The following is a 17,741-nucleotide window of genomic DNA, read 5'->3' as shown; positions in this document are numbered from 1 at the left end:
TACAACTTCCGATATGTTTGACTTGATGGCCAGAAACAATATTAAGAATCCTATGGAATGGTTTCAACTGTTGCTCCAAAGAAAGGGGCGTCGTTACCAGCAGTCATAGATCGGACCAATCACCTTTTTTGAAGAAGACTCGCTAGAAATAACCGATCAGTTGTTGACGCATAAAATGTTTGCTGAGAACAGTAAGAGTTGTGTACACGTGGCACTACTGGCTGGGTCAGACAAATCTTGTAACTGGTCAGAAGTAGTCCTATTTGTGAATGATTGATTCCGGAATGATTCCATTTTATTTTGTTTTTTTTAGCTAAAGGGGTGAAGCTTTTTAATGGTTGAAAACAGACAAGAATTTCTCTTTTTGTCTTGAAACTTACCAGTACAAAAAGGAACACTATTAAACTACAGAGGTCAGTGAAGCAGAATCTGCCTAGATGCATTGTTAATAAATTTGGAAATTAAATTATTACTGGTAGCTTCTACACGTATATGCCATGTTGTAAAATGTAAACACAACCAGTATCAAGTTGATGTTTACATGATGGAAACCAGATCTTGGAAGTCACACTTGTATTATGTAGGCTTAGCTTCACGTGCACATGTACTGGTACAGTACTTTGTGTACTTGTTATATGTACACGTACATGTACCGTATGTCTGCAGTTAAGTACATGTACATGTTCTGTACATGCTTTTTCCTGCTCCAGAGGCTCACCTGTTTTACACAATACTCGGTATGAACAGAACAAGAGTAACTTAAGAAGATGATGTATACTGGTGCATGTAGGTACCCGAAGCAGCTGGTCACATGTGGCAGAGACATCTTTTTCAATAAAGGCTTTGCATGGCAGCCATCTTGCAGGACAGTTCTTTTGCTTCACATGATATGCACAGAGTAAGTTTCCATGTGGGACAAAAGAAGTGCCTGGAAAATTGGCTACCATGCAAAGTCTCTATAATGATGTACATGGGGAAAATACGTGCATTCATGCAATTGCTTTTGCTTAAAAACCTAAAGTGCTTCCTTACTGCTACATGTACATTTGAGAAGAAACTTCCATTGTCACGATTTCCCTTCAGGGTTTGCTATTGTGATGAAAACACATGCGTAATAATGCTTTATTAAGCAAATGCTTTACTGGTTCCTGTAGTGTGGTACAGTGTACTAAAAAAAAAAGAGGGCATGTTGGAAATGCGCTAATCAGTCTTTGGATCTGACTGGCCAAATAGCGTTATGACACCACCAGGATTGGTACATGCATTCTGTTCTGCAATTGCAGGTCAAAAAACATCGATAGAGAAAGATTGCTGCAAATTAATTTGCAGAACCTGATCTCGTTTGTCTCTGTGTGTATTTTCTGTGTTTAGGAATTTATTTGAGGTTGTACCACTTGCATGTGAAGCAAGTGTGTTTCCACAAAATTTCACGCCACAATACGAGGTTCATTGCCTTCCCCACATTGCATTACGCATGCTCCGTAGCAATATAAGGACATCATCCGCCAGTTTCCTGTCACGACTGCAGTTGTGCACAGGGGTATGCGCAACGCAAGTTCTCCATTGTATTAAATAATTATGAACCTTTTAAATTATTTAAGGTTAGGTTTCATCACTTTTTTGGCTTTTTTTCCTTTAGCTTTTTCTGTACTAATCGAAAGAGTCTCGGCATGTACTTGATTACCCCATTCAATATGCACAAAAGTATATTCCCCTTTTCCCCAAAATTCTGACCTACCGATTTTGTTTTTGAAGGCATGTTATCGGAAGTAGAACCAGTTTTTAAGAATTTATTCTCTGACGTTGACGAGTGTTTATTTATGGTAATCCTTGAAAACAACTGCGCCACGCGGGCGCGGCTGGCTGTGGTGAGCACATGCTTGCGATCGCGCTGCATGGACGGCCTAGTGCTTGTTTGCATGGTGTGATCGCTACTACTAGTACTAGACTACAGTGTACTGGTGCCAAACAGCACACTCCACGTGGTGAATCGGCCCCGGCCCAAAGCGCAGCGCAGCCTTGGAATGGACTCTTCACTGCATAGTAGTCTTGCGTGTGGGGCCAGTGTGGATCATTTCACTGCACCACGCTCCTCGTTTTTGCAAGTTTCTGCATTTTTTTAGCAAGCTTTTGCACTGTTTTTGCAAAATTTTCACACCACTTTCCCACTGTTTTTGCACACTGATTGTTTTTGCAATGTGTTTGCACAGTTTTTGCACGATTTTCGCACGTCCTTTGTCCCTTTCGCGTCTGATTTGCTGTGAATTCGCTGTGAATTTGCAGGGAGAAAAGTTGTGGTCAAAATGCGAAATGCGAATGTGAATGCAAATTCCTTTTGCATTTTTTCCCATTCCTTTTCGCAGCGTTAACTTTCAAATGTAGTATACTGTATATTCATCGGAGTAAAAGTCTTGAAGTACATGTACAGTAAAATCTTGATTAGCTCAAAAGTTGGTTAAGTCAGAACTCTCTTTCAAAGACTTTATTCCTTCCAAACAAATAAGCCTGTATGTACAAAGATACCTCGATAACTCTAAATGCCTACTCGGCCCCTCAAAGATTTTTTGTGGCAAATCCAAAAGAAGCCATTGCTAAAACACAAAAAGTGTCAAAAGAATATGAGACTTTAGTTACAGTCAGTATTACCAAATGTACGTTTATCTTTTCACTCAGGGACACTTGTATACATGCTGCTGTTGTGGTGGACTTGTCACCTAAACCTCCATAAAACCACAACACAACCTGGCCTTCAAGCTAGCCTAATTGCTTGCTGCTGTGGGCCTAGCTGTAGCCTGCGTATTGGGAGTCCAAGCATTAATTCTGTCTAGTGTTCAGCTGTGACTGCAAAGCGAAGGTTATATGACCAAACATAGGAAAATCTGAGTGAGTGAAAACCTCTGACCTGCCTTGCGCATCGTGTGATAGACAGGATAGAGTGAATGACACGAAAGAAAACTTTGCCACAGGAAGGTACACAGTTTAAATGGCTGTTTTTTGCTGAACTTCTAGGTACATGTAAAAACATAAAGTCTCAATAAATTGATGATGTGTGTGCAAAAACATGCACCTGTAGAATAGATAAAAGAAAAGTAACCACAGTAATGTTGTCAATAGCCAATGTGAAGTGAGTTGCAGCTATACATGTATATGTACGTGTACATGTATATTGTACTTTGTGTGTGTGGGTATAATTATGACTTGACTGTGTAAAACTTGGGAACCTTTGTTAGCTCAAAATCTGGATGCTTCCAGAGGTTTTGTCCATACCAAAGAGGTTTGAGATGTCTACCGGTAGATGTTATGGCATTTAATGATGCAGTACTCATATAACCTCTGCAGTTGTAATGTACTTGTTTATGTACAGTACATCCTAGATCACAGCTGTGTAGGTCAAACCTACATGTACCAGTACCTCTTCCATCAGCTCCTTAGTCAAACTCAGAATTCATTATTTTTGTAAACAACAATAGGGACATTTCAATTGTTACATAACACCCCCCCCCACACACACACCAGTATTGATTCTCCTGCCTGGGAAGTCCGCTGTGATCCCAGGGTCCCCCCATTCTGCATTAGGGACTGCCTCAGCCAGGTGTGTAACAGTCAGTGCGCTTAGAATGCTGTGGTTGGAACTTCTATTGTGTCCTATTGATTATGTGGTGGTTCGGTAAAGGTCATGCATGTGTCTGTCCAGGGTGAACACACTGCTTATGGCTGATAACCATTCTGTTGCCAATTTGCTTTGACCATGTTGATCTGTTTTTTTTAATTTTTTGCTTAGAGAAAGAGGTTTTTTTTTACATGAACAACCACAATTATCATACTTTCATAGTCACATTCTTGGTGGTCATAGCTTGCCTTAAAGGCACATGTACATGTAGATGAAGTGCTGAGAGAAGTTTATCTTGAAAGAGGGTCTGTGGAATGAGGCAAGTGCTTCATTTGCATAAAGCCAGGTCCAGCACAACCATGCATTGCTTCAGGGTTTTATGCATGTACCTGTGCATCACACTTTCATGGCCATCAAGATCTGTAGACTGTACATGTACAGTACATGTAGTTGGAGCCATGTACTGTCACATATTGGCAGTGGTGAAGATTAGTGGGAAAGGATTCTGACAGCCTTTGGTATGTTCAGATAATGAAGATTGTCTGTATGATACAATGTAGTGTTGAAGAACATGAATTTCAGATCTTGTTGTAAACACGGTAGTGTGCAGATTTATGTTCACTGTTTTGACAGAGAGAGTTGTTGATCTCCAGTGTGTGAAGCTCGTCATCCATAGTGCATCTGGTGCAACATTTTGAACTGAATGTTCCAAAAGTACATGTACTTCAATTAGTAGCTACCGTAGATGGGATTTTTTAGAAGCAGTCCCAATTAAACCACAATATCAGTTCACATTCATGACCTGAGATCATTTAAAGGTCAAATATGACTGCCTATTTCCTTTAAATACATGTACTTGTTAAAAGTAAAAGTTGTGCTTGCACATGTTTGCAGTCACCTCTGACCTCTCCTCTATTTGTTGGTAAATGTGCACATAGTACATGTAAATTGTCAAAAATAAAAGTGTAATTTGCAACCTAATTGGATGGCACCTCACATTTCCGACTGGACTGCAAAAGTGTGTGAAAGACAGGATATGGTTTAGACAAAGGTGGGGTTGTTTGGTTCCTCTTCCAACTAGTCAGTTTCCCATGAAAGAAAAAAGATGACATGTGTACCCTCATCTTCACAGTGTTGTCAGCCTGTAACGTGTTCTGTTCAGGTCATGGTTTAACATTTGTAACACAAATTCCTGTAGCTACAGTATCTGGTGTATACACGTTACAAAATTAGAAGGATACTTGTATATTTTGTCACTCATGGGCCTTTGTTTTGGTTTGATCCAGCTGCTTGGAAATGTGTTGTGTCCTTCATTTTTGAAGCTGGCATATCCTCAATAATAGCCAGTTCGTTTTGCAAAAAACACATGTTTGAAGCTGCATTACTTTTTTTTGGTGCAGTGATGAAGACAACTGTTTTCTCAACAATTGCTTAGGACTATAGCCAAACTTAGTACAGTATTTGCCATGTGACGACAGTGGCAAATGACAGCTAGGACTCTGCTTGGGAAAGTCTCTTAACGTTCCACTTGCCACTCTTTACCCAGGAGCATAAATGGTTCTGATATACATTAAGCTGGTTGTAACCAGTGATAGATTAGAATCCGATACAGGAGGAACCAGATTTTTCCAGTTTTGTGCCAGTGAAACCAGAGATTAACATTGGCCTGACGAGCTGATGATAGACTTTAACCTACTTGTACCTAAGCAAAAGCATTCAGAGAAAATCCTCAGTTCTGTGTTTTGAAAGGCAAACAGGGAGCCGTATAAACCAGATGTCCGTGATCATTTGGTTTCTATTTTTTCATACAGAGGGGCTTTTACAGAAGAAAGCATTGCATTTTATATCCAGTAAGAAATATTTGTCAACTGCAGTGTAAGATGTTAAAGTGATTTTTTTAATCTTGTTTTTAAGGGCTGGCCATATGCTGACGCATCGTAGCAAAAAACCCTATGAGTGCACAGTTCCGGATTGCAGCAAGTCCTACTGTGACATCCGCTCATTGCGGAGGCACTTTGAATCCCAGCACAATGGCTTGGTCATGGAAGAGCACATGAAGTACACGGGAGATGAGAAAGATCCTGAACTCATAGCAGCTGAGGAGGCGGCTGCGCAGGCCCAGACCCAAGGCCAGGGTCAAGGCCACCCCTCGGGACTTCCGGCAAACTCTGTCGCCTACATGAGTACGGTCAACACCTTGTCCAGCATGCCGGTCATGGGCAGTCTGACTGCCAACAACTTCACCTCGGGGCTGATGCAGCAGCCTTCACAGCAGCAACAGCAGCAGCAACAGCAACAGCAACAACAACAGTCCCAACACCAGGGTGGGATGAACAACACAAACAGCCAAACCTCTGAGGGCCAGGGTTCCAGCTCCAGTGCAGCGCTGCAGTTCCTCGCCCAGGCCGCTCAGCGTGCCCAGACCAGCCTTCCCATCTCTGCCACCTCGCCCAGCAACCAGTCAGAAGGTCTGACCCTAAACCCTCAGATACCGGTGCCTGTGCCTCAGGATGTGCCCTCACTGCAACGCTTTGGAGACCTAATCAATCCTGCTGGTTCCAACCAGCTGCCGGCCTCCTCATGGAATATAACCTCCCAGTATGAGGGCCTGACCAACTCCAGAAACTTGATCATGGAGGGTATTCCTGCCCCCAGGCTGTCAACCACGATGTCTGCTTTGTCAGGCAATCCATTGAGTAACCCAAGCGTAAGGCGTCCTCTAGGAACTACCCCTCCCATGTCTGTAGATGTAAGGCAACCTTCTCCCAGGGGGCCATCACCTGCGAAGAGGTAAGGGGAAGAAATGAATGATACAGTGTTTTTCAATACAGTGCCCAGAATAAGCCCCTCTCGCCTGATCGGAAAAACCCTTCATCATGTGTTCTTGAATTTTTGTTCTAATACTTGGCACAGCCACTGTAAAATATGAGAATTTCAGTGCCACCAGTAACGGAAATTACATTTTTTGAACATGAATGTCTGGACTCCAAGACGGTGCAAGGATATACTTGTGTTTATATAGATGATGTAGGAATTTATTCAAATGTTGTAAAAGAGAGCTAATGTTTCAAAATTCGTGTGGTTGAAAGAATAATCTCAATCAGTGACAAATGGAATGCTGCTTTCTACTTGACTTCACTTTATATAATTGAACATTCCACCTTTCACCTTGTCATCATGATTCACTTCTGAACATTATTTATTCGTACGATGGCACTTGGTGCTTGATTCTTGTATAGTTGCATTCCTGTGGAACCACAGTCGTTGTTAAAAGATCAGAGTCGCATGGCTCGCACATTGCATGTGAGTCCATTGGTGCCACTCAGCTTGTTTCATTGACATGTTATTATTTGGGCAGTACTGATGGCAAAGAGAAGAACCAACAGCCTGTGGAGTGCTCTGTGTGTAAGAGAGTGTTCAAGAGCATGCCAGCATTGAATGGGCATATGAGACTCCATGGGGGTTACAACAATGCCCGAGGGGAGGCTATGGACTCTGTGAAAGTAGACAACAAAGTTCTTCCCCGCCAGCAAGCTTCCACCCCTCCACGCACCACTCAGGCCAGGGTTCCTCTCGAGACCAGAGGGTCCTCCGCCACTATTCCTACCACTCACTCCCTCCCCAACCACCAGTCCCTGCCTGTCACTCAGGCCACTGGGCCCGGCCAGACGCATTCAGCCTCCCTTCACATGCCCATGCCAGCACCCTCGTTCACCATGCCGATGCCAGGACTCCCCCAGCTGCCCTCGGTGACACAGATGCCCCTCCTGAATCAACTCCGGCCCCAGCAGATGGACTTGAGTGCCCCGGTGAAGCGGGAGCACAACATGCCCAGTGTGCCCAAGCCCAGTAACCCGTTCTTTTCTGAGACCTCCTTTGCCCACCACCACCACCAGCAGCTGCCCAGCTCTTACCCTCAGCTGATGCCCGTGTCCATCAGCCGTGTCAAGGATATGCCTTACTCTGTCCCAATGAGCTACCCAGCAGTGACCTCACAAACAGTGCAGAAACTCCTGAAGTCGGAGCCAATGACAACCACGGAGCTGGTCACAACCATGGCCAACATGCAGCAGGCCCCACTTTCAATCAGTGCAGCAGAGCAAGACCTCAGTCCACCCAGACTGGAGGCTATTAAACCGCCTGAAGATCAGAACGTTTTCCGGAATCCCCCACCCCCCATGCAGCCCAGCCCGACAAAAAAGCGGCCTCGCCCATCGCCATTGCACATCCCCTCATGCGTTAACACAGGAACACCTGGTGGTATCATCCCCGGAACCTATCAGTCACAGATGAGGTCTCCTCGGGAATTAGGAGGGCTGTACCAGCACCACTCCTACCGCAGTTCCGGTTCTGGGACCACCCCTCCGCCGTACACCCCTCCACCCATGCTGAGCCCAATCCGCAGTGGGCCCGGCTTGTATTTCAATGTGGGGCCAGTTCAGTTGCCATCAATGACTCCGAAGACACCAAGCATGATCTCCATGCATCGTAGAAGTAAGTGACATTTCAATTTTCCTTTTGAGTTCCTCACACTCAAGTCAACTTCATTTATGTTCACTGTTCTGTACTGGGTTTTTACTGCTTGTTATACAATTCTCTAGAAACGTTTGCCTTTGTCATTCATGTTATCAGCATTTCTCTTTCCATCTTGTGGGTGTACATGTAGGTAGTGCTTCAGCAGCTGATGAACAATCCTCCAACTTTGTCTTCTCCTCGGCTGAACCGTAAGTGACAATGATTCTTTAAACTGGACCATGTACATGTAAATCATTTGATGCACCTGACCACATTGGTAATACAAATAGTTTGTGGATTTGGCATCTCTGCGCATAAAATTCCATGCCTCAAGAAAAACAGGAGCTTAGGATTCGGTTCAAACGTTAGTGATTCAGAGATGCAGTAAGATCTAATCACCGCCAACAAATATCCCATTAGGGCAGGCATTGAAGAATTGAACAGGTTGGAGAAAATATGCTGCTAAATTCTAACTTCTGAGACATTTTGTAGGTCGAACCTTTCTATTGTTGCCAAAATCAGACACTGTTCTTTAAGCCTGGTCTTAGTTTCCCTTTCTTAAAACATGAAAGTGGAACATGGGGGCTCAATGCAGAATGATGATGTCAGGGCTTGAGCTTCCTGAAGCCATCCAATCCAGCACAAATCAAGTGTGGATCTTGGAGGCTTTGGGAGAGTTAGAGGTCCGTATTGTAGTCGAATCTGTCACAAGTCCTTTCACGACACCAATTATAAGTAACAGGTTGAAAAGTGACAAAGGAGATTTTTGGCCATACTACATTTGAAAAGCTTGTGACTTGGCTTGAGAGTGAATGACTTGAGATGGTCTTGGAGGGTCTTCAGATGGACTCGACTATAACAGTCGTGAGGGTTAACCGATGATAATGTACATGCACATTTAATTTGCTAGTGAGCTATTTTTTTCCCTCTCATCAGCCACATCAATGTCGGTCCAGAATTCCAAGCGAGGATTCCAGACCTGATAGGTAAATATCGTGTTGACTTTATGGACAAGTCAGATACAGCCTAGATCTCCCCAAATGTTCCAGTGTTACATTTCTTTTTTTCTTAGAGGGGTAACGACTGTCTTAGTCCTTCAAAATCCTCTAGCAAGTACTGTCATTTGTTCCAGCAGTGTGAATGGTATCCTGGAGCAGTGGGGATAACTTTACATACATGCATGATCTAGGCATGAATTTATGCAAGGCCAAGCATAAACGGCATAATTTCTAACCCAGAACCTTGACACAGTGCCTTTATTGCAATCACCCACACCATTTTGCCATTCGGTCTCCTCAAAAATCCTCCAAAACCAGCCAGGGGATTGAGAAGGTTTGGGATGGGGGGGGGAGGTCCACATCTACAGTTTGGAGAGTGCAAGAGCCAGATGTTTGGGAATTTTAAGTTTCAGTTGAATTTGAGCTCAGTTGAGTTGTCACAGCTCTTCCTCTCAAGTCTTGTGTCCTTCTTGGTTCTGTTCTTGCAGTAGAGGGTTGGGACGAATCTCTAGAGCCTGATCACAGATTAGGCTGGCTGGCTTGGGACCCCTCTGTCAATGACAAGTATACCATCAGCGAAGGTGAGTAGAGAGAATTAGACACAAACTCCGTCGGCCCCTTTTCAGGGCTACGTTTGAGACATTATCGGATGTCACTGTTAGTTTTTAGTTGTAAAGTCTCTTGAGTTCACTGTTGGACTCTGTTGTAGTTACCCTGTGGTGTCCTTTGTGGCCATTAAATGTCCCTCCAAAGTGTCATTGAGAGAAGCACTGTTTTTATGACCAGTGTTGCAATGCTGCTTCATGGTCAGCCCGAGAATCTCTGCCAAAGTGTGCCTTGAATGTGCAGGCAGAAGATCACAGTTGGTGATGAGCAGCTAATTTTTTTTACCTTTGCTGGCAGTCACCAATTTTCTGATGTTGGCCACGACTGCAGCCTTACCCGGTGGGGCACGGAACATCGAGTATGCCCATCACTGTCTATACAAAGCAGACGGAGACATACAGGTGAGAAATTTGGAAATCACATTGTTCCAAACCTACTTGTTAACTCTTACTGCCCAAGGACCGTTGGTGGTATCCCTACCTAATCACACAAACTCCAACACCTTGTAATCAAACTCTTACGTTACACACCCAATCACAGAGACTCCAATAGTACTTTTGCTGCAACAGTACCCAACCAGACAAATTCCAACAGGTCTTTACCTGTGTGATTTTGTTTGTTTGGATACAGCAGGCCCATTGCACATTACAAAGAGTATGGACAGGCAGTACCTAATCAAATAAACTCACACACCATCATGCTGCATATGCATTCCCAACTGCTGGGATCATTGTGGTGAGATAATGGGCATTTGTCCTTGTTATGGTGATTATTACATCTTACATACATGTACTTACTATTTCAATGGGAAGCTTCCTATTATTACATTAACTTTAAAAATACAGTCCTTAGATAATCGCAGATAATCTCCCCTCATTTAAAATTCTTGATGATAACTAAAGTGAGAGGGCCGCAGTACCATTCAGTCAAAATTCAACAGGGTATGTGCAGTTCTACAGTACCTATTTTGTCAAAATCCAACACCATATAGCAAGTTCCCAGGACTTAATTCCACAAATTCAAACACCTTACTGGTGTAGAAGTTTGACTGGTTAGGGATTGTTAGGTTTAAACTGTGATTCTCTCTCTCTCTTGCTGTAGACAAGTCACCAGCATCAAGTGCTTCTAATTGCAGAATTGTAGAACAAAGAGTAGCGAGTACACGCTCGCTCTCTGTCGCCCTCCTAACATTTCGTGAACCTTGTAGGTTTCCTTTACATGTAGGTATTCTGCCCCAGCTGAAATAAGAAACCTGCGATGTGCAACACTGTGCAACAGCAAACACTGTTTTGGGCATTTTGCCTTATATTTGGTAGATTTACGTTAATCTGTTTTTTTAAATTTCTAGCTTGCCTTAAAGATGTTGATGAATCCAGAGTCCCGCGATGTTGAAAACAATCCATTCAGCGATTACAACTACAATTGTGAGTACTGAGTGACATATTGGATGGTCAGAAATCTAGAGAAATTCAAGATAAGTCTGTTCACAGAAGGTTCTCAGAATGTGTTGGCACAGTGGAAGATTTTCCAAATCCAAGAGTTGTCTCTGTTTAATAGCGGCATTGCCTGATTTTTTGCTCCCCTTACTCTTTTGAGCTAGTACCAGTAGCTCAATGCAAAGTCATAGTTTGCCTGAGGATCATCAAACTGTAGTTTGCTGTTTCATTTACTGGCTCTCCTGAGTAGTCCACACAGTGATCTCTGCCATTCCTGTACAGAGGCCGTCTCTAGTTGTGTTCTCAGAGTATAGAATTACCTTGAATTGAAAGCTCAGACTTGCCGATTTCATTCTTTTGACTCCTAACTCCATTGGTACTTTGCTGGAAAATTACTGAACTTTTCACGGTCCACTGACTGGGCCCCCAGGTCTTGGACAAGCTGTTGCTTTTTACCTGGATCCATTATATTACTTGTTTACCTGTAGTGTATTTTGCTTCGTGTTCATAATGTCTGATGGGATTATCAATGCAGTAAACTAATAAATCAGTAAAGGAACCCAATGACTTGCTCTTTCTATGTTTAATTGGCATTAAACACCACATGCTTTAGGAGTGTCTGGGTTCTACTTTCCCATTCCTGCCCAATCCCCCAAAATGTCTGGTTAGAGTTAGAAGGCTCCGGAGAGTCAGGGGTATTCAAGTTGCATCACTTCACTCTAAGTGGAATGAGCCTGTGGCATGATGTTTGTCTTCTTTGCAGTCACTTCTTCCTGGTCACAAGGAGAGAGGAAGATCTTTCGGGATTACTTCAAAGCCAAGGGGAAAGATTTCCATGAAATCCAGAAATATGTAAGTATGCATTGTCTGCTGTAACTAGAATTGAGCATGGGAAATCCCCAAAAGGCATCATATTCATGACTTGCATGTACCTCTATGACGCAATGGATGAAAGCACGTGTTGATGTAGATCTTGCATGCAAAACCAACGTCACGTCATAGCATTGTCGAGACGTACCGGCCACCCGCAGTAGTACAGTAAACGGCCCACAAAGTGCGATTGCGCCTCAAAGGCGTTTCGGAACAGAAATTTCAGACAATTTACTGCTGCTACATTCATAGACTTCAGCATAACTTCTGCTGGGCTGGTGCCAGGGACCGAACTATTCTTGGTTGCGAAAGGTTCTATTTTCTTTGGTTCAAAAACCAGCAGCAGCTAGAGGGCGTGCATCACAATCAACTATTTTTCTGCTTATTTCAGAATACTGTTTTACTAGACTGCCGGACTACCCAGATGAGGGCTTTCGCTAGACCGCTGCGGTTTTTACTCTAATTTGGCTAGCGGACCAGCATTAAGGTCAAACCCCTTGATCTTGTACGATCTTATTTTGTCTATCATTTTTTTCTTTCCGAAGCTCAAAACCAAAACAGTCAAGGAGATTGTGGAATATTACTACCGCTGGAAGAAACTGTTTCCGTACAACAGGGACATGCAGAAGTTCTGCCATCACAGTAGGATTAATCCCACAGAGGAAATGCGCAGGAGTGAATGTGTAAGTTGGGTAATCTCTGCGCCCTGCATTTTGAGTTTTTACAGAGTCATTTGAAGTTAACAGAAAATGTTGACCTTCCTTGGTCACTGAGGTGCGTCTAGGGTTTCCTGCTGTAAATGGAAGCACAGGCTGGGGTCATGTAGCTCTCCCAGCACTTCCTGTGCATTTGATGTACATCTCTGAGACCTTGGATGTGTTCAGACAATCAGCCTTATTCTCCAGATCCCTTTATAAATTTTCTACAAACTTAACGTGTGGGAACGAAGATGATGCAGTAGGGACAATTATAGATTACTTGTCTATGTATTTGTACACGTACAAGCAGGTCACTGTACCAAACGCCCATTGGAGTTTGAGTGATATAGTATGGATGGGTCTGTACAGTATAGGATGACTTGCACCTGAGTGGTACCAAACCTGAAAACATCAAGCATAGTTCAACACTTGGTTCCACAAGCCAGACACTGCACACAATGATCCCTGTGTGTCACAACTCACACAGAATCCAACACCATCATCCTGGGCCTTAGCTACCAAGTCCAGCAAAATTCAACAAGTTCAACAATTACTTTGATATGACTGTGTTCAAGTTACTGTAGGTGTGCTGTATATTATTGGTCTCTGTCTGTTAGTTGAATGGGAATTTACTTGGCTTACAGGCCAAGCTAAATGCTGACCGCTTAATTCATCCAAATTTGCAAGGTCAGTTCATGGAAGCACCACGTTGAGTTTCACACGTTGAATTTACTTTTCTTCATTAACGATCTTTTCATATTCAAACAAAAAGATTGACTTGGCCGCACTTCTTCCGTCTAGTCTTTGCTCCACAATCAGATGTCACGTTCTTGTGTAAACCTGAACTGATAGTTTTCTGAAAAGTCAACACTTGGAAGAAATTACAAGTCATTGTTCCCCTGTTTGAAAATGTGAAACGTGAGATCTTGGTCTGTTTTGCTAGACTTGTGTGTTCTCCGACTAATTCTTGTATCCCGACTTCCTGTCTTTATTTCTTTCTCTCCTTTTGTTTTTCTCCCTCACCTCCCCCTCTGATTTCTTGTTTTTCCACCATCCACCAGGACATCTATCCGGAAGAGACTTTCATAGATTATGTTCCTCTCAAGGAGTATAGGCCCGATAAGTACTATAGAGGGGGTGGGCAGACTAGGAACAATAATCATGTGAAAACTTCCTCTAATCAGGAGGAGAAACCGGTCAACCAGGGGCCGTTCACCTGCAACCACCCAGACTGTGACGCGGTGAGTTACGCAGCTGTTACCTTCTTCTTGTGCTGTGGGCTATTTAGGGTGGATAGTCGGTACTAGCTTGCCAACATGGTCAGCGTTGTCAAACTAGCACCGAAGCTGAAGGAATTGGTTTCTCAACTAACAGTAGTGAGGGGAACTATTGTGGACTGTCCACTCAAAATAATCCTTCATATTTGATTTACCATACCTCAAAACGTATGGTATCACAGAGTGCTGAACGAGGCTGTGGGTGAGAACACTTATGTGGGCCACCATCTTTTCAGCTGCAGCTGTGCAAGTGCACACTTGAATGCCACCCCATGCAGTAGTAGCATGATGGCTTCCTTAAGGGCAAGTGCTGTAGAGTGTAAAGTCTAGGCAACCTGAGCGATATTCTCCAAGGCATGCGTATTTGACTTGTGCATGGATCCTTACGTGCGCGCCTTGTAATGAGCAAAAGATAGTGCCTGTCATGTGATAGTTATAATGGACGAGTGAGAATTGGGCTTGTGATCGTGAATATGTATGAGGTATGGTTATTTATTTAGAACCCTTGCTCGCCTACAGGCCTCTGACTCACATGCAAGGTGTTTTGAAGGGTGTGGCTGAGCAAGGGTTAAGTGTTGCGTATTGATAATCATTCACTCTCATTTCTCTATCGTTAACATCTCATTCTGTCGGGGGGGGGGTCACAGCTATCTAAGCACCTTGCAGTGGTGCAGTCCTCCCTATTTGCATATGAGCTCCTGTGGAGATGTTAGTGTAAACGTGTACTGCATATACAGTCAATCATAGTTTGCGTTGGAAATCCCATAATGGACCTTTAATGGACCTTTCACATGAAATATGCAAATAAGGCAGGTGCATGCACATTACTACTCTGGTTGACAAAGTTGCTTAAATCTTTGACGTAACAGTACAAATCTCCATGCGCGCATCACTATTGCCGTTTCTGTGCTAGTATAGTTTGACATGGTTTAAACTTAAGACAAGGAACTGTATACTTTCCAAGCTCAGGACACTGAAAACTTCACTTAGTTTTGAGAAAAGTGTGCTCAAGTATCAGAAAAAGGCTGTAATACGGTTATAATAGACCGTCAACGCTCCAGGCTATGGTTACTAGCAGCTCGCCTACGCTACCGACAGTGTTGACAGCTGCACTTGCCAACCAGTGGTAGTAGCGCGCATGCGCCCATCCAATTTGCATATTTCATGGGAAAGGTCCATTAGATGACCTCACAGGTGTACTTTCCTGATGGTACTCATTCACATAATTGCGTTATCTTTTGGCAAGTGCGCTGAGTACTTTGTATACAGATAGTACACAGCATAGCCAAACAAAAAGTACTGATCATCCGTCACTAGTCGTCTGACTAAACCTGTTTTTAAAACGATTCAAGGTTTGAGAGGTTGAAATTTGAATCGTGTTCGATTTGGCATGGTTAAGGTTTGCAGTGCCAGGCAAGCGATGGCAGCGTAGTATCAAGTCATCGGAGAATAAGCACAGTTTGATTCCAAGGGATCTGCTGTCAATTCTAACACTCATCTAATGTACCCTTGAGTAACGACAGTAGCATTGCACATAGTTCCTGTCATGTTGCTGTTTTGTTCCACCTCCTGTGTTGTGTTGCTGTAGCTGCAGTGCACTGATACAAGGCGTTAGCCAGCTACTGATATTCCCTGGCTGCTAACCATAGGTAGTGTAAGAAAATGTGCATCACAATTTCACAGTAAAGTGGACTTTCTGAATGCTTTTGACTGGTGAATAGTCCAGTTTTTTTACTGTTTGTGCACACAGCAAGATTTCAATTTTTTTTTTTTTGATGAGGGATTTGCTATATGTCGACAAAATCATAGCACCTGTCGAAATTCAAGGAACATTCTTGGGATGTTGACAAATCAGAGCACGTGCAGATGAAATTCAAGGAACATTCTTGTGAAATCAGCCCAAAATTTGCCAAACTGAGGACATCGACCTTTTGATGGTCATTGGAATAATTACATGAATTCTGACAAATTTCATGGAAGAGTAAAGAGCATGTGGTTTATGCAGGTATTTTTATACATGTAAGTATTTGCAATACATGTATTTCCTGATCAAAGAGCCATCATGATTTCAAATAAATTCACACCACATGATTCCCATTAAAAAGCAGCTGTACCCGTACATGCACGTACATGATCTACCTGCAGTTCACCCAGCAGCTCAATCTTGCAAACTATGCAGGGCAGTGTGGTTTGTACGAGTGAAAATGATGATCATTCTAACCTATTTTTTTTCACCATTGTAAACTATTGCTACAGCACCAAAAAAAATTACAAAAACACCGAAATTATCATGTCATTTCCACCACCATAAGGGCTTAACAAGTGTGTGTTTTATTCCACTTATGCTAATGTGGACAATTGAATGAGAACTTGTTTCCATGGCCGCACGTTGAACTTCAAAGTGTTGAAAGATCAGTTTACCTTGCCCATGGCTTCATGCTTGCATCTGTCTTGTTGGCGACTCATGCAAGAACAAGTTAGCTCTCTTCATAAAAAAATCTCCTCCGTTAGAGACTCGAAGAAAGAATATACTTTTTTAGGCAGTTTTATAGCCCATTGGCCACAAGATGGACCGAAGGCAACTCCAGTATTTTGATCTGGTTACGCAAAGGTATAGAGATTTCCAAGAAAAACCACCAAGTCCTGCATGTTGTTCAGTCTCCTATCTTGACTCGAGAGTGACAGAATTAGACCCATTTAGGAATATGCATTTTGGTAGAAGGGGCTTCAGTGGGTTCGTAGTGCTTCATTAGCCATTGGGATCTGTTGTCTGTAATGGATCCTGCTCCGTGGCTTAACCCATTAACAAGGTTCCTGTTTCTACTTTGATGCTCGATGTAAAAACCTACAAAACAACAAAAATTAACTACTCTGCCTTTACCCTGAGTATTCTGGAAAGCAGATCTAAAATTTTGTATAAAAAACCTACTGTTGGTAGTTATATAATTTTACAGTTTTCACCGCATCAATTAAGAATGTTACTGCAATATGAATTTTTAAGCACTGTGTTCAACCATGTTAACATGTTAACTGTGTGTTTAAAAATTACCTTTTCTTCCTTTCACCAGTTTCTTGCACTGTGAATGGGCCTGAAGTCAATCTTACTTCACGCAATCTGGTACCAATAATGAGTTTCATGCTAAACATGTATCACTTTGCGTGTGGGGTAATTTTTTCCAACAAGAACATGCTTTATTGGGTGTAAGCAAGATGATCCATGAATGCACAATAATGTTGATTTGTATTTGATTTGACTGTGCTCCATGATGGGGGGTATGTCACCCTCAAATCCCATTGCTGCAGTACCCCTATCATTTTTAACCTTTTCCCTCGATCATTTTGTAAAAACTTTGTCTTCTGCCCACCTTTTACTAGACCTTCAAATCGCGCCAAGCCCTGAATGGCCATATCCGCGTGCATGGCGGCAGCTACAAGTGCCAGCAGCCAGCCGGGGCGGCTGCTGCTAAGGAGAGCCGGCCGGTGGTCCAGCGCAGTGTTTCCCCGGCTTCAGAGTCTGCTACCTCCACCTCCGGTGGCTCGCGGAGGATGTCCACTGACGAGGACTCCTCGGGAGAGAGCATAGAGCCGGAGCCTGCTACATACCCTTGCAAAATATGTGGCAAGTAAGTCAGACCTGATTTGGATCTTCCAAAGCATTCTTGCCAGGTACCCAAGCATTTGGGTAATGGGTACAGGTCCCACCCAAGTGAGCTTGTGAAATTTGTTTTTAC

General features: G+C 43.1%; 1 protein-coding gene across 5 annotated transcripts in view; it reads left to right on the top strand.

Moving 5' to 3' along the window:
* Positions 1-17,741, top strand: part of LOC110978412 (uncharacterized) — a 70,140-nt gene that overhangs the window by 45,012 nt on the left and 7,387 nt on the right. For 4 of the 5 annotated variants that reach the window (XM_022233396.2, XM_087145638.1, XM_087145643.1 and 1 more), the window contains 11 exons: positions 5,525-6,400; positions 6,969-8,104; positions 8,277-8,334; positions 9,062-9,111; positions 9,612-9,704; positions 10,027-10,130; positions 11,078-11,153; positions 11,929-12,017; positions 12,581-12,718; positions 13,795-13,974; positions 17,386-17,633. In XM_022233396.2, coding sequence (XP_022089088.2) covers positions 5,525-6,400; positions 6,969-8,104; positions 8,277-8,334; positions 9,062-9,111; positions 9,612-9,704; positions 10,027-10,130; positions 11,078-11,153; positions 11,929-12,017; positions 12,581-12,718; positions 13,795-13,974; positions 17,386-17,633 — 3,048 coding nt within the window. The remainder of the gene's footprint in view (positions 1-5,524; positions 6,401-6,968; positions 8,105-8,276; positions 8,335-9,061; positions 9,112-9,611; positions 9,705-10,026; positions 10,131-11,077; positions 11,154-11,928; positions 12,018-12,580; positions 12,719-13,794; positions 13,975-17,385; positions 17,634-17,741) is intronic. The other variant, XM_087145656.1, reaches the window with a different exon arrangement.

Source organism: Acanthaster planci, linkage group LG01, assembly GCF_054643075.1.
Source record: "Acanthaster planci isolate LZ-2023a linkage group LG01, COTS_SCS, whole genome shotgun sequence".
NCBI classification, from domain to species: Eukaryota; Metazoa; Echinodermata; class Asteroidea; order Valvatida; family Acanthasteridae; genus Acanthaster; species Acanthaster planci.
The sequence above is the reverse complement of the archived record's forward strand: the minus strand, read 5'-3'. Positions and strand labels throughout refer to the sequence as shown.